The 20,213-nt window shown below is 38.4% G+C and overlaps 1 protein-coding gene and 1 non-coding gene across 10 annotated transcripts in view; both read right to left on the bottom strand.

The window, feature by feature from the left end:
• The window catches only part of RHOT1 (ras homolog family member T1), a 77,226-nt gene that overhangs the window by 31,028 nt on the left and 25,985 nt on the right, over nucleotides 1-20,213 (bottom strand). For all 9 annotated transcript variants that reach the window (XR_002073757.2, XM_019423870.2, XM_019423867.2 and 6 more), the window contains exons 2-8: nucleotides 14,866-14,924; nucleotides 12,122-12,203; nucleotides 10,199-10,242; nucleotides 9,843-9,896; nucleotides 9,478-9,530; nucleotides 6,051-6,159; nucleotides 5,641-5,742 (exon numbers count right to left, since the gene is read on the bottom strand). Coding sequence is in view for 8 of the 9 variants with exons in the window: in XM_019423867.2 (XP_019279412.1) it covers nucleotides 5,641-5,742; nucleotides 6,051-6,159; nucleotides 9,478-9,530; nucleotides 9,843-9,896; nucleotides 10,199-10,242; nucleotides 12,122-12,203; nucleotides 14,866-14,924 (503 nt within the window). In the remaining variant the exon portion in view is untranslated. The remainder of the gene's footprint in view (nucleotides 1-5,640; nucleotides 5,743-6,050; nucleotides 6,160-9,477; nucleotides 9,531-9,842; nucleotides 9,897-10,198; nucleotides 10,243-12,121; nucleotides 12,204-14,865; nucleotides 14,925-20,213) is intronic.
• LOC128774372 (U11 spliceosomal RNA) lies at nucleotides 9,638-9,771 on the bottom strand. Its single transcript, XR_008418950.1, has one exon. It is a non-coding gene; the product is annotated as a U11 spliceosomal RNA (small nuclear RNA).

Here is a 20,213-nt window from a genome sequence, read left to right as displayed (position 1 = left end):
TCTCCCTAGCTCCCGCACGCTCGCTCTCTTAAAAAAGAAAAAAAAAAAAAAAAAAAAAGGAAACAGTTTTCTTCCCAAGCATATATAGACAACCCTTCTTTTTTTTGTTTTAAATAGGGTCTCTACGGGGCACCTGGGTGGCTTTCATAAATCTCACAGTTCGTGAGTTCGAGCCCTGCGTTGGGCTCTGTGCTGACAGCTCAGAGCCTGGAGCCTGCTTTGGATTCTGTGTCTCCCTCTCTCTCTGCACCTCTCCCACTCATGCTGTCTCTCTCTCTCTCTCTCTATAAAACGTATAAATAAACATTAAAAAAAATAGGGTCTTTAGGAGAGCAATTTGATATAATGAGAAAAAGATAAAACCTAAGATATAAAGAGATTATAAAAAACTGAGAAAAGTTAAAAAGCCTTCATAGGGCTTCCTCTGTAAGCATACTAAATGAGCCGTACCTAGAACATCTACAATCATGGGTGAGTTTTTACTTAAAATGGTAAGATATAACTTCTATAAATGTGATCCTAATATTAGATACTCAAAATTAATAAAGACTCCATGGTTATCCTTTATTTACTTTCCTTTCAAAAATCTGTTACATAATAACCTAAATGTTTAAAAAAGTAGCAATACCTAGAAAGATGTAAAAAACAGAAATGTAACTTTTTGTTTTTCCTCACATCATAAAAAGCTACATTAAAAAAAGGTAATTTGGAGAAAAATAAAATGATGCATTTTTCATTAAAATTTGAAATGCATCAGAAACTAAGGTGGTCTAAGGTATTCGCTCAATACAATATTTAAATAATAATTACCTTAAAATATAAGCCAAAATATGACTATGCTTACAAGGTATTAAAAATTGTATTCAATAAAGCTGTAAAAATTTTTTACAATAAAAATATTGTTTGCATATAAGTAATTGAAACCCTCACAGAGTAAACATTATTATTATACAAGTCACATCTTCTTCATTATTAGCTAAGTCGAGGATTCCATGGGCCATTCAGAGTCCATCATCACTGGAATTATTTTTGAATTAATAATCAGGCTTTAAATTTGAATATTTTTTTTGATGATTCCACCTCAAATCTGTGTTAAAAGTTTATTATTTTGGGGGCGCCTGGCTGGCTCAGTCGGTAGAGCATGCAACCCTTAATCTCAGGATCGTGAGTTTGAGCCTTGCGTTGGGTATAGACCTTACTTAAAAAAAAAAAAAAAAAAAAAAGTTATTATTGTGTAAATAAAAGGTTCTGGTACAAGCTTAGACACTAAACTTATACTTGTCTAAAACAAGGTTTAGTCTCTAAAAGTTACAGATTTTAGGTCAGGTAGGTCCACCTGAGAAACAAAGAACAGATGGTGGTAGGTGTTTTACTTTTATGGGACCAGGGGAGGGACAGGGGCGATTAGCAGATTAGCAGAACTAATAATAGGCCTAGGGAAAAAGTAGCAGTTAAAGCACTGAGAACAAACTAGGAGAGGGGATCTAATGTACCACTGGGCCTGGGCCTCAGGTAAATCTCCACAGGATGAGACTGTTTCCCAAATTTCCTTGATCACAGGATGTGGTACCTGGCAGAATCAGAATGGAACTGGTGTTTGTAACAAGTGTGCCTAGTGACTATTATGAAGCAAATCAAGTAAATACTGGACTAAGAATAAATTAGAAAGAAGCATTCCAATTATGGAACAAGAAATCAGGATTAAGGAAGAGTAAATGAGGGTCGGATTAAGGGATAACTCAGATTAATTACTAATACCAGGGGTCAGCATTTTTCTGTGAAGAGGCACATAACAAATGTTTTAGGCTTTGGGGGCCAACAGGCAAAATCAAGAAGATCATGTAGGTATAAGGGAGAATCAAATTTCCACAAAGGTTTAATTGACAGAATTCAAAATGTAATAATAATGGAGTATAAATTTGCTATAGAGATCTACTAATAAAAAAATGGAATTCTTTTTGGAGGAGTAACATTTTGCTTAATTAGGGTTCAAAGTTAGCGTTCTCTGTCGTGAAAACTGAACATGTTCGTCTGTTAATGCTGATCTGTAATGAGATTTTACATATTTCCTCTTTGAAAAATCATTTTGTGGATACATGCAGACAATACTGACACACATCTGTACACATGTAATTTTAATCAACCACATTCACTGCTTGGAAGGCGTTTATAAAATCAGATTCTTTTCTTGATATCTGCCTGTTAGCATGTCATCACACTGTAGATTAGCCAGTCCCAATGGAAGGTTAGGGGAAGGGCCTCCGGTGTACAGTCAGATGGGTTACAAAACAGGAAACTTCCTTCACGTTTTCATCACGGTCCCCCGAAAACCGATGCTGGAACTGTGGTCTGAGCTCAGAAAACATACCTGCTTTGACATCTAAAACTCCAACTGTTTCTTCTCCTGTTTTGGCGTGATAGGTATGCACTGGCAATAAAAAAATGAAGTGCTATAGTACTGTGGCACACATAGGACTCAAGCCATCGAGTTCCACCTGTTCAGTGCGCTCAGCAGCCCGCCAAGCAGATAAGGAGTGACAAGTACCCACACCCGGGCCCCGCTGCAACCGCTCAACTCTGCCTTTGCAGCACAAAAGCAGTCACGGACAAACATAAAGGAATGAGCGCGGCTGGGCTACAACATCTGATTTATGAATGAGGAGATCTGAGAGTTGTATAATTTTTCCGTATCACAAAATATTATTCCTTTGGATTTTTTTTTTCAGTCATTGAAAAATGTGTAACATCTATATTCTTGGCTCACAGGCTATATAAAAATTGGTGGCAGGCCAATTGGGTCAAAGTCAGACAACCACTCACCTATACTATAAACTTTTACTGGAAAAAAATCTACAACTTTTGATTTCTTGAAAGTCAACAATAAAAAGGCAGCACCAAAAAAAAAAAAAAAAAAAAAGGCAACTCAATTAAGATATGGGCAAAAGACTTTGTCATTTCTCCATATACAAGTAGCCAATAAGCACATGTTCAACATCATTAGCCATCAGGGAAATGCAAATCAAAATGCCAACAGCCACTAGGGTGGCTATAACAAACCACTAAAAAAAAATAAAAAGGACTGGTATGGCAAAGATGTGGAGAGATTGGAACCTGCCATTCAGTTTGGTGATTCCTCAATAAACTAAACAGAACTACCATGTAACCTAACAATTCCACTGCTAATATGCACTCAAAAGAAATGAAAACAAGTATTCAAACTTTTGTATGAATGTTAACAACCGCTCTATCCACTATAATCAAAAAGTGGAAACAACCCAAACGTTAATCAACAGATGAATGAATAAACAAAATGTGGAATATCCATACAAGGAAATATTATTTGTCCATAAAAAGAAATGAAATACTGATCCACGTTACAACATGGATGTATGCTGAAAACACGTGAGGTGAAAGAAGCCAGACGCAAAACACTACCTATTGCGTGATTCCATTTAAAATGTCCATAATTGGCAAATCCATAGAGATAAAAAGATTAGTGGTTGCCAAAGGCTGGGGAAAGGGGGAATGGTAGTAACTGCTAATGGGTACATCCCTTCTTGGGATGGTGAAATGTTCTGGAATTAGATAATGGTGACAGATGTATAAATGTGAATATACTAGCAATCGCTAATCTGTATGCTTTATTTTTAATGTTTATTTATTTATTTTTAACAGAGAGAATACATGCAAGAGGGGTAAGGGGTAGAGAGAGAATCCCGAGCAGGCTCTGTACTCTCAGTGCAGAGCCCAATACAGGGATTGATCCCAGAAATCAACCATGAGATCATGACTGAGCCGAAATCAAGAGTCAGGTGTTTAACTGACTGAGCCACCCAGGCACCCCAAACCGTACACTTAAAGGGTGAATTTTAAGGTATGTGAGTTATATCTCAATAAAAGTTAATTTTAGGGTCGCCTGGGTGGCTCAGTCGGTTGAGCGTCCGACTTTGGCTCAGGTCATGATCTCGCGGTCCGTGGGTTCAAGCCCCACGTCAGACTCTGTGCTGACAGCTCAGAGCCTGGAGCCTGTTTCAGATTCTGTGTCTCCCTCTCCCTCTGTCCCTCCCCCACTTGCACTCTGTCTCTGTCTCAAAAATAAATAAACATTAAAAAAAATAAAAGTTAATTTTAAAAGTCTATGGCATGGGAATGTAAGCTGGTGCAGCCACTCTGGAAAACAGTATGGAGGTTACTCAAAAAACTAAAAATAGAACTACCCTATCAGCCAGCAATTGCACTACTAGGCATTTATCCAAGGGATACAGGTGTGCTGTTTTGTTTTTTTTTTTTAAGGCTTATTTATTTCTGAGACAGAGAGAGACAGAGCATGAGTAGGGGAGAGGCAGAGAGGGAGGGAGACACAGAATCTGAAGCAGGCTCCAGGCTCTGAGCTGTCCGCACAGAGCCAGACGCGGGGCCTGAACTCACCAACTGTGAGATCATGACCTGAGCCGAAGTCGGTTGCTCAACCGACTGAACCACCCAGGCACCCCGGACAGGTATGCTATTTCGAAGGGACACATGCACCCTATGTTTATAGCAGCACTATCAACAATAGCCAAAGTATGGAAAGAGCCCAAACGTCCATTGATGGATGAATGGATAAAGATGTGGTATATATATACAACGGAGTACTACTCGGCAATCAAAAAGAATGAAATCTTGCCATTTGCAACTATGTGGATGGAACTTGAGGGTATTATGCTAAGTGAAATTAGTCAGAGAAAGACAAAAATCCTATGACTTCACTCATATGAGGACTTTAAGAGACAAAAACAGATGAACATAGGGAAGGGAAATAAAAACAATATAAAAACAGGGAGGGGAACAAAACAGAAGAGACTCATAAATATGGAGAACAAACTGAGGGTTACGAGAGGTGTTGTGGGAGGGGGGATGGGCTAAATGGGTAAGGGGCACTAAGGAATCTACTCATGAAATCACTGTTGCACTATATGCTAACTAATTTGGATGTAAATTTTAAAAAATTAAAAATAAAATTAAAAATAAAAAAAAAGAAAAAAAAGTCTATGGCAAATAGCTACAGAGGATTAAGAGCACACTTATGATGAGCCCTGAGTAATGTACAGAACTGTAGAATCACTATATTGTACACCTAAAACTAATACAACATTGTATGTTAATTATACTGGAATTAAAAAACAATTTTTTAAAAAGACAAAGAAAAAAGTCTATGGCAAATATTGTTAAATTTTAGATATTACTGTGTTTCTTAGCTATGAAACAAAAAGGAGTATTCGAGTTGTATTACATGCTGTACCTATGTCAAATTACTACACAAGGCTTTCGTTTGTATGTGTTTTTAAGTTTGTGAACTTTATCCAAGCAAAGCAAGTAGACCATTACTTAAGTCTTTGGACTTTCTGCTGTTATTGTTGCCAATTCTTTGGTTTGTTTTAATGGCATCTCCTGAAATACCATTTGATCTGGAATATTATTCACAGTATTTAACATGAATGCCTTTGAAGTACCTAGAAAATGTAACTGTTTGAGAGACAATAAATTTAGATTTCAGCAGTTCAGAAGAATACTTAAGAGTTACTAAAAAATCATCACTACTAGAGTTACCACCTACACATTCCAGCCCCTACTAACATAGCCTGGGGGTGATGGGGTTACCTCCTTCTCCTCTGGGCAGTACAGAGGCCCTGTAGGATGCAGAACAGCTTTCTGTGCATAATAAAAGAGCTCTGATATATTCTTCAGGTTTTTTGCTGAACACTGAAAAGAAAGTTAAAAATTTTATACTCTGAAAGCATTTATGGGAGTTAAAGACAATTTTTAATCAATATAAAGTAATAATAAGATTGCCTGAAGAAACTGAAAAATACATTTTTCTTTGCTGATATCACAATAGTCATGTCTACAAGAACACAGCGGCCATCTCCAAGTCATCTGTTTTATCTGGTTTACATGACTTCACAAACAGCAGGTAATTTATTCCATCCCCTACCTTCCCACATCTGATTTTAAACCTCAGTTTAGTGAGAATTCACTAGTAAATTTCAAAATCAAACGGTAACGCATACCTCCACACAGGTTTCTATTTCTGTGTACTGGTTCATAATGGGAAGGATGGTCTCCATACTACTGTATTCCACCAGATCAGATTTGTTCCCAACCAGTATCAAAGGCAGCCTGAAATAAACAGGATATGTTGTAACAATAAGGAAGGCAAAAGACCTTAAATATCCATTTTAAAGTACATAAACTCATTCTAACTAATAAGCTTTACTTAATCCCCCCAACACGAACCTTCTACTGTAGTCCGCTCTGGTCCCCTAGAGAGCATGTTCATATTCAACAAGTATTTACTCAGTACTTTTTTTTCAAAAATCTTTAGGTTCATTTATTTTCTTTAGTAAATTCTACACCCAACTCACAACCCTGAGATTAAGAGTCACAAGCTCTTCCAACTGAACCATCCAGGTGCTGAGTACTTATTAAAAGCCAAGTACCATTCTAAGCATTCAGGATATAAGATAGACAAAGTCCCTGCCCATTCTAATAGCGAAAATCAGAAAATGGACAATAAGCAAATAAACAATATACTTCCAATTCCGTAAGTGCTATGAAGAAAATAAACAGGGGAATATGGGACAGAGTAATTGAAGGGGGCTAATTATATAGGAATCAGGGAGAAATCTCTCTGACAAGGTGGTATTTGAGCCAAGGAGTGAAGGATGAAATGGAATGTGCCCTGCGAAGAGCCAGAAAAGAACTGTTCAGGAAGAAAGCACAGCACATGCATAGAGCTCAAATTGAAAAAACATCCTTGTGAGTCCAAAGAACAGAAAAACAGAAAGAAAAATGGCAGAGTAGCTGGAGAGTACTAAGCGAAGGGAAAGAGGTATGACATGGGGTTGGAAAGAGGAACAAAGGACATACACATAAGCTGTGGTGAGGAGTGTGCATTTTTTTATGAGTTTAAAAATGAGAAGCCACTGAAGAATTATGAGTAGGGGAACAACATGATCTGATCAACATTTTAAAATGAGTCATATATTGTCTTTTAGAGATACGTACTGAAATATTTACAGTATGATTTGTTCAAAATGATCCCAATGGGAGGGGTAATAAGCGAAACAAGATGGGTCATGAATTGATAACTGTTGAAGTGGATGACAGATACAGAGGGATTCTTTAGACGATTCTACTCTTGTGTGTTTGGCTTTTTCCAATAATAAAGTCTTTAAAATGTGGTTGGATTTTAAAAAGCTTGGATTAGAGCAGTGAAGATGGAGAGAAAGTATTCAGATTTGAGATATGTTTTAGAAGCAGAACTGATAGGAGCAACTGGTAGATTAGATATGGAGGTGGAGGGCAAGGCAGGAAATCAGGAAAAATACATAGGTTTTTGGCTGGACAAAATGAGTAGATCTCCTGAGACAGAAAAGATTGATTTGGGGGTGAGGTAGGGAGTAGGCAGGGAATTAAGGATTTTGTTTTAGACAAGTTAAATTTGACAGGCCTATCAGAAATCTAAATGGGAACTATCAAAGAGAGTCTAGCAGGGAACTGTTATTTGTACATCCTGCAAGAGAGCTTGGAAAGAAAGCAAATCATCTTGCTGGAACTCCAAATAGCAAGAGAAATTCTTGCAAGCATTTATTTACCCCCCTAGTATGGTTATGCATAAGGGGACTGGCCCATTATATAACCCAAATATAGATTCCTAACAGCCAGGAGGTTTCCAAAGGTAGTGGTTTGCAACTGAAGGGGAGCTCAGAATAGTTTATGGAGCTTAAAAAAAATACACATGTCCAAGCCCTACTCCAAACCTACAGATTCTAAAATTCTAGGGGTGGGGCAAAGGCACATGTAGTCTTTGAAAGTACCTCAGGTGACCGTGATTAAGTGATGAAGAACCACTGTGACAACAGTCCAAGGAAATCCTAAGGAAAAATATATGTGCAACAAACAAAAACTTAAGGTATGAGGCTCAGGAAGGAAGTTACCGGGAAAGTGTAAGGTCCAAAAATGAAGAAACAGATCACCTTGGGACAAGTCAACCACAAGAAAAATAAGTATGCTCATATGATTCAGGGAGGGGAAAAAAACAGCCACACCTGAGAAAGCCCAATTCGATCTTCAAATGTTAAAAAAGCTCCTTTCCCATCAGGGCTACAAAACTAGTCACAGAATTTCAGGAAGCTGTCCTAGTAAAACTAATTTTTTTTAATTCAGTGGTCCAATACAGTGCTTGACAGATCCCAGAAAAAATGCCTCCTCTGAAGAGTCGCCTCTGGAAACAGCTCAAGTGTTCAGCAAGAAAAGCAAGTGTCAGGAGCATAAGGCCGTGGGCTCCTCCAAGGCAGCCCTCTCTGACACACCCTTCTGTGTTGACGGCAATGATATTTACCTGTACTGTCTATTACTGTAACCACCAGCCACAAGTGACAAGAGTCTACCACACTGGACACTAGCTCCACAGGGCCATTCTCCCCTTTTCACCTCGTTAAGAAGTCACTACAAAGTTTACAGCTACGGGGGCACCTGGGTGGCTCAGTCAGTTGAGTGTCCGACTCTTGATTTCGGCTCAGGTCACGATCTCATGGTCATGGGATCGAGCATCAAGTCGGCTCTGTGCTGAAAGCTCAGAGCCTGCTTGGCGTTATCTCTCTCCTCTCTCTCTGCCTCTCCCCTGCTCACACTCGAGTGTGTTTTTTCTCTCTCAAAATAAATAAGCATTAAAAAAACAACAACAGAGTTTACAGCTATAACAAAGAGGAGCCATCAGAGCTGCAAGACATAGCATATACACAATGCCATCGCAGTCACAAAGTCTGCCTCTGTAAATATATGAGGCAAGGTCAATGACCATGTTCATCTGTTTAGAACCACATCTTTATAGTTTCAAGGCACAAAAATGTCCAACCAAAAGAGAAATCTGATTTTCCTAATGTTTAAAAATACTCAAATGCTTCATAAATAACATGTTCAATTGATTAATACTGAAAGAAAAATTTTTGATTTCCATTTTCACTTAAAACTGAAAACATCTATACCCAAAACTATCATTCTGCTCAGAAAAATACAGAAGGTGTGCTCTCTTACTTTTTCCCATCACGCATGTATCTCCCAAAGAATTTCAAAGAAATCTCCCTGTATGAATTCCTAAATAAAGATCTCTAGGGCGCCTGGGTGGCTCAGTCGGTTAAGTGTCCGACTTTGGCTCAGGCCATGATCTCACGGTCTGTGAGTTCGAGCCCTGCATCCAGCTCTGTGCTGACAGCTCAGAGCCTGGAGCCTGCTTTGGATTCTGTGCCTCCCTCTCTTTCTGCCCCTCCCCTACTCACGCTGTCTGTCTCTGTCTCAAAATAAATAAAAACATTAAAAACAAATTTTTTTTTAAAAAGTGGAAGGTTTACAGCTGTTCTCTGTACTATTTCTTGCAACATTTCTCTCAAGTTTGAAATTTTTCAATATAGCAAGTTGCAGAGGAAAAAAAAATACCTGCTGTCTTTGTCCGTTCTTTCATTTATGAGAGGAATCCATCGACTTGTTACCTAAAAGAAAATTAACAAGAGCTAAACCACGATGTGGCTCTTCTCTGAAAAATACTCTGTCCTTGGACCCCTAAAACTCTAAGCTGAGGATCAGTTTTATTTTTTATTGGGGCGCCGGGACCAATGATCACCCGCTGCCTGGGTACCAAAAAATTTTGCTTCTGAAATCTCTTGATGTCAATTCTGTACGAAGAGCAATGGAGTTGCCCTACGTGTGCCACTCACAACAGAAGCCCTTTTTTGAGGATCAATTTTAAAAGTGCCCTCACTGAAATTTAACCAAATATAGTGAAAAAACTCACACATTCATACCTTATCAATAGAATGCTTGTTATTAACAGCATAAACTATGCAGATGACATTAGCCTATAAGAGAAATTAAGAAATTAACGGCATTTTAAAATAATACAAATGTAAATGGTAACATTTAATTACCAACTAGCTAATATATTTGGGCTAAAGGAAGAATAAATTCTGAAACCTAAAAAAACCCCAAAGTTAGCATGCTTCTAAGAGGAAAAATTCCTAAGGATTTATAGCAAAAAAACATACTCAAAGCAGTAACAACAAAGAATTGAAAGAGCCTAAGTGAGAGAATGAAAAAGACAAGACACAGAATCATCGATGTTTTCCCACATAAAAACCTGCAACTATTTTTTTTAACTCACCTGTGATATCTCTTGATGAAGCTGTTCATCACTCTGTTCTGCTTCTACAAATGACAAAGTCAAAAAATGTCCATTATTTTAAACATTTTCATAAAAACGAACGACGAAGCTAACATCTACACGGCACCCGCCCAATATCCTTCATCCCTCGTGTCATCTACGCAGTGTAGTGCCAGATGAGGTGGCAAAGACAAGGGCAAGCCAGGGAAAGGAAAGAGCTGGGCTATGATAAGGAAGCTGGCTGGCACTGAAAGACAAGTCTAGCAGAGGATAACTCAGGCACTCGAGAGCAGAAGGCATTGTGTGATAAATCTAGGCCAGCATCTGATCCAGGGTTGAGAAGGGTCAGGCCAAAGAGATCAGAAACCCAAGCTAGAAGACTAGGTGGAGGAGTCAGAAGCCCAGACAAAGAGTCCATACACACAGGGTCAGAAGGCCAGGTGAGAATCTGGGCAATACAAGCTAGGGAGCAGGCCCCAGAAGCAAAACTGGAGCATGATAATAAATAAAGCGTCCAGAATTCCCTTTCTAGCATATCATCTCTGGATGGAACAGGTCTAATGGTAGATGTGCATATAACCCCACAGTGCAGTTACACCTTCCTTACAAACAGATTTTAATTTTTAGAGCAGTTTTAAATGCGTAGCAAAATTGAGTGGACGGTACAGAGATTACCTATATACCTCCTGACCCCACATAGCTTCCCACATTATGAATATTCCCCATCTGAGTGGGACATCTATTACAATGGACTCCCTTTTTTATTTATGGGTTTTTTTTAAGTTTTTAAGTAATCTTTACACCCAACATAGGGCTTGAACTCACAACCTCGAGATCAAGAGAGTCACACGCTCCAATGACTGAGTCAGCTGGGCACTGCTTTTTTTTTTTTTTTTTTTTTTTTTAAAGAAGTCCTAAAGCAAGCAAAATAATTTAGTGATTAAATAGTAAGTACTAGAGTAAGTACTAGAGTAAATAGTAAGTAGGCACCTGGGTAGCTCAGTCGGTTAAGCGTCTGACTTCGGCTCAGGTCATGATCTCACAGTTCATGAGTTCAAGCCTCATGTTGGGCTCTGTGCTGATCACTCAGAGCCTGGAGCTGCTTCAGATTCTATGTTTCCCTCTCTCTGCCCCTCCCCAATTCATGCTCTGCTCTCTCTCTCTCTCTCTCAAAAATAAACATTAAAAAAAAAAAAAAGGTAAGTACTAGGGATGCCTGGTTGGCTCACTTAGTTAAGTGTCTGACTTCAGCTCAGGTCATGGTCTCAGAGTTCATAAGTTTGAGCCCCATATCAAGCTCTGGGCTGACAGCTTGGAGCCTGCTTTGGAGATCCTCTGTCCCCGTCTCTCTCTGCCCCTCCGCAGCTTGTGTTCTCTCTCACTCTCAAAATAAATAAACAAACATTAAGAAACAAAAAAAAAGTAAGTACCAGTGGGTAGAAAAATTTTAAATTATTAAGTGATACAAATGTGCTTCTATTATCATATAACATAAACAAGCTGACAACTGTTTTATCTATTATTTGGGGAAGGGAATAAAGGCAGATAAGTTAAAGAACGAATTTAGAACTCAACAAATTCTCAAATGCAGAACTCTTTCTACATGCCTGATAACAAAACTAATCTAGAACTTACCTCTGCAAACAGGCCAATTCAAGGAGGGTAACGATTTAACTACTACTTGTCATTTGCCATCTCTCTCCTTCCTTTTCATTATTATGGAACCCAACTTAGTAAATTTGGGACAGACAACTGCAAGATGGAGGCTTTATGTGGAGTGTGAGGTGGGGGCAGATACAAATGAGACAAGAGTCATAAATGATTATTTGCTGCTAGAGAAAAAGGAACACCTATCTTTGAACACTTTTTTGGAGGACTATTAAATTAACCCTACAGCGCCACCCACAAGAGGATATTCATTACCTGAGTAATCTACGATGTGTGTTGGAACTCTCTCAGGGGTAACATCAGCTGGAATGGTAATTTCTTCTGCCCGTGGAGGAACCTTCATTAGCAAAAAAATAAAGGAAAAAACCCTTTGGATATTATCAACCAAACTTGTTAACAGAGCATGTAAATTCATCTGTATTAGCCCCTTTCACCCATACCTGCCCTTTCAAGATTTATTACACTTTTAAATGCTTATTTTTTGTGCTTTACCAGAGTCAAGTATATACACGTTTTTGTTTTTTTTTTTAATTCTTTTGAGAGACAGACACACACACACACACACAGAGTTCGAGTAGGGGAGGGGCAGAGAGAAAGAGTGGAGACACAGAATCAGAAGTAGGCTGTAGGCTCCAGGCTCCAAGCTATCAGCACAAACCCAATGCGGGACTTGAACTTACGAGCCATGAGATTATGACCTGAGCAGAAGTTGGATGCTTAACCAACTGAGCCACCCATATGCCCCGGGATTCAAGTATATATTAAAAGCTACGTGATAAAATATTTCTTTTAAAAAAGCATGTACAGGGGTGCCTGGGTGGCTCAGTCGGTTCAGCGTCCGACTTCAACTCAGGTCATGATCTCGCGGTCCGTGAGTTCGAGCCCCGTGTCAGGCTCTGTGCTGACAGCTCAGAGCCTGGAGCCTGTTTCAGATTCTGTGTCTCCCTCTCTCTCTGACCTTCCCCTGTTCATGCTCTGTCTCTCTCTGTCTCAAAAATAAATAAACGTTAAAAAAATTAAAAAAATTAAAAAAATAAAAAAGCATGTACATTGCTACCTGTGTGGGCATAATGCATATTAAGGATACTTCAGATCTGATGCAGCCTAAAACATTACTTAATTTGGTGTTTCAAACATTTGATTTTTAAAATGCTGTTTTCATTCTATTTTGTTGAAAGTTTAAGATGCTATACAAATGAGGAACTATGTTAATCCAAAGCAATTCTCAAATAAAATAATAAATGATCAAAATTCATTTCTTCTAGAAGATAACTGGCTACATAGGCCTTGCTTAATGAATCCATTTTTTAGAAAGACTATGATTTTTTTAATACATTAAAAATGCTTTATCCACACCCAAGAGGACAGTGCTAAAATGACAAGTCTAAACTAAGTTAAACAATCAGAGAAAACATTTAGGTATTATACTCTGAGTAATCAGATGACAATATGTTTCATTTCACAAATTAAGTACTTACTTATTTAGCTATCTTACTTAAGAACGGAAAAAAGCAAAAGAAACAATGAATGGTCATGTGGTATTTGTAGCTGCTGAGAACACTACCACATAATGTATCAAACTCCTGTCTGAACAGTGAATTTATGCATTTCTAACTAAACAAGAGTAGAAAAAAAAGGGAAAAATGCAAATTGTGGAGCTAATAGTACCAACTATGTGAAGACACAGAATAAAGGAGAAATAACGTTCACCCCATTTGCATCAATAGCATTTCCCAAAACAAAATTCTAACTTTACGTAAGGCCTTAGCCAGCAGTCCCTCATCCTGGAACGTCCAGAATATAAATAAATATATTGCAAGTAATAATAAAACCACCTTACTTTTGGTGGCACTCTACTATTATTAAGCAATTCTCATTTGAGACACAACAATCCTTTGAGTTTAGGTAAAGGTGGAATGAATTAGTTTCTTCACCTGTAAAATGATGCAATGGATAGTATTAAAGATTCTCAAATACATGTGTCAGAATCCTAGTGGTTCTAATGCCTCAAAGACTGGAGAGTGGCAGATGGAAGGCAGGCAGGAAACCAGCAGACCTTTTACCCTTACTTCAAACTAAAGGAATACTCACCTGTTTTATATTTAAGAAAGGATTAACAGCTTAGATGATCTCTAATAATCCCTTCCAGCTCCCATTTTACAGATGAGACAACTAAGGCACAGAGATGAGAAACGTCCTAGCCAAGATCAGAGTAGGAAAAGCAGGAGCACCTGATGGCTCAGTCAGTTAAGCATCCAACTCTTGATTTTTGGCTCAGGTCATGATCTCACGGTTCGTGAGTTCAAGCCCCATGCTGGGCTCTGTGCTGATGGTACGAAGCCTGCTTGGGATTCTCTCTCCCTCTCTTTCTGCCCCTCCCCTGTTTGTGTGTGCACGAACATGCTTACTCTCTCTCTGTCCCTCTCTCTCTCAAAATAAACTAAAAAAAGGAAGGAAGCAAGGAAGGAAGAAAAAGAAAGAAAGAAAGAAAGAAAGAAAGAAAGAAAGAAAGAAAGAAAGAAAGAAAGAAAGAAAGAAAGAAGAGAAAAGCAATGGGGCGCATGGGTGGCTCAGTCAATTAAGCATCCGACTCGGGCTCAGGTCTTTATCTCACAGTTTGTGAGTTTGAGCCTCGTGTCAGGCTCTGTGCTGACAGCTCAGAGCCTGGAGCCTGCTTCAGAGTCTGTGTTTCCCTCTCTCTCTGCCCCTCCCCTGCTCACACTCTGTCTCAAAAATGAATAAACTTCAAAAATAAAAATAAAAAAAAAAAGAAATAGAAAACGTAGGAAGAACAAAGGACTTAGGTGGGCTCAGATCTAGTTTGATTCTTTCTCCTGCACTATATTTCAGGGATGTCTTGTATAACTAATATGAGCCTTTTTAAAGTCATAACTGTCAGGAAGGAAACACATCCAAAAAAAGAGCAGAATTTATTTCATTTTAACTCAATTTTGATAAATTTAAAAGATTTTAAATATAGAAAAGATAAAAATGTTTACCTCTTCTGGGAATTCTTCACTGACCAGGGACATAATCAGTGATGTCTTCCCAACTCTAGCTGTGAAAACAAACATCATTATTTTAATAAAGTGTTTAGGTTCTATATAAACTCAAATTCAGCAACCACACAGCAAAGTCTGTTATTCATCAGACAAAATCAGAGTTATCCAAATCACCAAGTTTTACAATACTTAAAGCACAGCTCTTGTTTTTTGCTTAGAAAAGTTACACATCCCTTTAAAACAAAAAAAATTACCAAAATACAACGGAAAAGTTAAAATCTCCCCAAATATCCCCCTTTACCAGTTTAATACATGTAGAGTCCCAGATTTTTTCCACACTTACAGTAACATACTATAATTCCCCATACAACTTACTAGTAGAATCATAGTATTTATACTATTTTACAGTCTTCCCTTATCATTTAATTATGCACTTGGGCCATATTCCATGTCAATATGTAAAATCTCCTGGGGGTGGGGGGAAAGGTGAAGGTAAAGTTATTTTTTTTTTAATTTTTTTTTTTTAACGTTTATTTATTTTTGAGACAGAGAGAGACAGAGCATGAACAGGGGAGGGTCAGAGAGAGAGGGAGACACAGAATCTGAAACAGGCTCCAGGCTCTGAGCTGTCAGCACAGAGCCCGACGCGGGGCTCAAACTCACGGACCGTGAGATCATGACCTGAGCCGAAGTCGGACGCTCAACCGACCAAGCCACCCAGGCGCCCCAAGGTAAAGTTATTTAATGGATACAGAGGTTTTGCTGGGGATGATGAAAAAATTTTCGATGTAGAAAGTGCTGATGGTTATACAACACTGAATGTATTTAATGCCCCTTAAGTGTACTCTCAAAAATGGTTAAAATGTCAAATAATACGTCTTATATATTTTGTCACAATTTTTAAAAACAGCAACAGGAAATCCATTTTATATTAACATAAAAAATCTTATATTATTTCTTGACAGCTGTATAAGAATCTATTGTAAGATATGTCATAATTTATTAATGCAGTGTCCTAACAATGAACACTGCTCAAGTTTTCACCTTTATAAACAATGCTGCAATGAACATTTCTACAGGATAAATTCCTAGAAGTGGAACTCAAGTTAGCATGCATAATCTCTTTTATTTTTAATAAATATTGTTAAATTACCTCTAAAAAAACCCCAAAACTAATTTACATCCTCACCAGTAGAAGACCAGAGTGTCTGCTTTGGGTATCCTTACGTTTTTGTCTTTCTTGGGGAATCATATTGAAAGGCTTAGAAGAGCAAGAGTAACTTCCTGGTTACATTACTAACCTCACAAGATTTTCAATGCACAAACTTAAAAATCTTAATTTTCATTCTGAAATTTTACTTCCATTCCCATCACTTTCTGGTCATCTACATTCAACTGCTTATCAACTGAACTCTTTCGTGATCCTAGAGGAAAACAGTCCACCTACCTATTCATCTCTGCCATAATGGCAAATTACTTTCCAAAGGTAAAGTCTAGATATGAAAGAACTGGAAAATTTTAAAGCGAAGAAAAGTCACATTCCTTTTTTAAATGACTAAAAGAAAGGGTGACTAACAACACAAGTCAAGTCTCTGGAAAATGATGAACGGCTGGAAAGAAGAGTACTGGTCCTACAACTCAGAGGATGTGCCACTAACAAGTTGCGTGCGCTAGTGGAGGGCCAGAGTGGAGGGTTCGAGGATCTTTTCAGTCTACTTGTGTGAGAAGGCTTGGGCCTTTTTCAAGTAGCTAACCGTGAGATAACATTTCCCTGAGTTCCGACCATGGTAGTGAGTCCAGAACCCATCATCACACAACGGCTAGAATCCAGTTATCCATGTGAGTTCATCCAGCTCCCTGCAAACATTTGCAGGTGCAGAACCCGGGACCCAGAAACAGTGATTTTCTCAAGGTCTCACTAAACAATGAGTTGCAGACTTAAGAGAATAGCCCATCCTCTGATGACTAAGCCAGTGTTCTTTCTCTTTATTATGACATAGTTTTAAAAAATATTGTTAACACACAATACAGAAAAGGAATAATGGCCTCTAAAGTCAGCAAGCATTACATATACAAATACTATGTAAATTAATTAAAATATCCACTGATTCACTGGTGACTAATCCAACAGCTCTGGTTCCTTTTTTTTTTTTTGTAATTTATTTTGAGAAAGTATCACTTACAGAAAAATTGCAAAAATAGTACAAAGGAGTCACATCTATTCTGTAACCCAAATCCCCAAATGTTAACATTTTACCACATTTGCATTATCGTTTCCTCCCTCTCCCACCCCCAACTCTCTATATTTTTTAAACCATTTAAGAGTAGGTTGTGATGATGTCTCTTTACCCGTAAGCACCTTAGGATGTATTTCCTAAATACAAGTGCATTGTCTTATTCATCATAACCACAGTGTACTGTCAAGATCAGGAAATTAATTTAATACTAATACAATGCTGTTGTCTAGTCTGTTGACCTCATTCACATCTCACCATTTGTTCCATTACCATCTTTTACAAAAAAGAAAAATCTTTTTCTACCCCCAGGATCAAATGCAACATTTGGTTGTCATGTGTCTTTAGTCTCTAGCTTGGAAGAGTATCTTTAATGATCTAGACATTTTTGAAAAACCCAAACCATTTAATTTGTAGAATAGCTCTCAATTGGGTTTCTATAATGTTATCTCATGATTAATTTCAGATTTTGCATTTTGGGCAGGACTGCCCCAGAAATGATACTGTATCCTTCACAGTGCATCACAGCAGAAGGGAGATGATGTCAATTTGTCCCATTACTGGTGACGTTAACTATCGTCCCTTGGAGGAGGTGGTGTCTGCCAGGTTATTATTTTTCTCTTTGTAATTAAAAAGTAACCCGTGAGAAGATACATTGAGACCACGAAAATATTGTTTCTCATCAAACTTTTGCCTCCTAGTTTTAGCAGCCATTCATGATTCTAGTCTTGTGTTGCTACAGGGGTTGCTGGATGGTGATATTTCTATTTCTACCAATCCTTCTACATTACTTTGCATTCTACTTTAAGGAAACACTCCCATCTGATTTGTAACAGCACGGTCTTGTGGACTCCTACATTATTCCACGTGTTATAATCCACTACTGTCATTATCTGGAGGCTCAAATTGTTCCATTTTACTTTCAAAAAGGGCATTTATGCAGGTATAAATCAGCATTACTATATGATCCATTTTATAAATGAATATGTACTCACACCAAAAAAAACAAAAACAAACAAACAAAAAAACCCAGAAAGGATATATACACCAACAGCAGTTATCTCTGAAGTAAATGTAACTTTTTTTGTGTTTTGTGCTTTCACATATTTTCCCAATTTTCTACAACAAAAATATACAATTTTTGCTACTAGAAAATGTTAACAAGTACTATTTTACAGTCATAATTTTTAGCAGTAAAAATTGGCATGTTCTAAATTTATAGATGGCCACTGAAATTTACCTACTGACATGTAAAATGCATTCTTTCATCCCTTCAACAAATATTTCTTGAGCACTTCTATATACCAGGTACTATCCCAGGGTGCCACGGATACCACTGATCATAGCACTAGGTATCCCTATTTTTTATATATATTTTTAAATTTTTATTATTTATTATTATTTTTAGAGAAAGAACACAAGCGGGGAAGAGGGGCAGAAGGAGAGGGGCAGAGGAAGAGAGAGAGAGAGAGAGAGAGAGAGAGAATGAATGAATGAATGAATGAATGAATCTATCTTAAGCAGGCTCCATGCTCAGCACAGAGCCCGACACAGGGCTCAATCCCACAACCCTGGGATCATGACCTGAGCCGAAATTAACAGTTTGACACTCCACCGACTGAGCCACACAGGCACCCCCTCACGGAGATTATATTTCAACAGATTTAAGAGATTTTCACCAATAAGAGATTTTCACCTCAGGATAAAAAGCAAAAATTTAAAAACTAGCCATCCTTGATTCACCCTTCCTCTATACTGAACACTTAAACTCTGTCAAAACTTCCTTTGAAAATTTTTTTATCAAAAAATTTGTTGATGTTTATTCAATTTTTGAGAGAGTGAGAGAGACAGAGTACAAGTGGAGGAGGGGCAGAGAGAGGGAGACACAGAATCGAAAGCAAGCTCCAGGCTCTGAGCTGTCAGCACAGAGCCCCACATGGGGCTCAAACCCACAAACCGCGAGATCATGACCTGAGCCGAAGTTGGAAGCTTAACCAACTGAGCCATCCAAGCGCCCCTCCTTTGAAATTTTAAATATTCACTCCTTCCTCTCTGTTCCCACTTTTCCCTAATTATGGGACTCTTACTGAAACACCTCTCTATTCCCAACTTTCTCCCCGCCTCCTCCAATCTCTCCTCTTACTAAAATCTATCAACAATACAAATGCCACTCCATCTTTTCATTTTCTCAGCTCATCAAAAGCCTTGACTCTCAATTACCTACCACATCGAGGCGAAACTCCTCTGCTGGCCTTTGAAAATCATGCAATTCATAATTTGACCTCACTTCATCTACCCAACCTCACTGCTCACTATTCCCATACACACAATTTGCTCACATAAGGCCATTCTGCTCTGTGCAAGCACAAACAAGCTATGATGAATCTTGCCTCCTCACAAGGTTTTCTTCATCTAAAACATCAGTCCCTCTCTCCCCTCGACTTTTCCAAATGTTAACCAACTCTGGAGGACAGCTCAAATTCTGCCTCATCCTTAAAGACATCCCAGGACTACTGTAGACCTCCTTTCCCCCTCTGAACTACTTCCGTGCCACCTAACCTACATCAAACAGTTATGAATGGAAGGTGCATACTTCACATGTATGTGTCTACATTAACACAATAATCTAATATTTGAAAACCCTTGGATAATGAACTGAATTTTCTAATTTTATATGAATGGGAGAAAGACTTCTAGCACATCGACCAGACTGACTTCTTTTTTTTTCTTTTTTTTTTTTTTTAATTTTTTTTAACATTTATTTATTTTTGAGACAGAGAGAGACAGAGCATGAACAGGGGAGGGGCAGAGAGAGAGGGAGACACAGAATCTGAAACAGGCTCCAGGCTCTGGGCTGTCAGCACAGAGCCCGACGCGGGGCTTGAACTCACGGACTGTGAGATCATGACCTGAGCCGAAGTCGGACGCTTAACCGACCAAGCCACCCAGACGCCCCCAGACTGACTTCATTTGACTTGCTTTCACCTCGCCCAAGCACAACAGCATTGCTACTGCTTCAGCACTGCCATTTAGGAAATTAAGTTCCACCTCGTGGAGCATCTATCCCATTCAAAGCTCAACAACAACTGCAAAGCTGTGAATGCTAGGGGG

Source organism: Panthera pardus, unplaced genomic scaffold (genome assembly GCF_024362965.1).
Source record: "Panthera pardus isolate Hobbes unplaced genomic scaffold, ASM2436296v1 HiC_scaffold_3, whole genome shotgun sequence".
NCBI lineage: Eukaryota > Metazoa > Chordata > Mammalia > Carnivora > Felidae > Panthera > Panthera pardus.
Note: the sequence above shows the minus strand (reverse complement) of the source record. Positions and strands in the feature narration are given on the sequence as shown.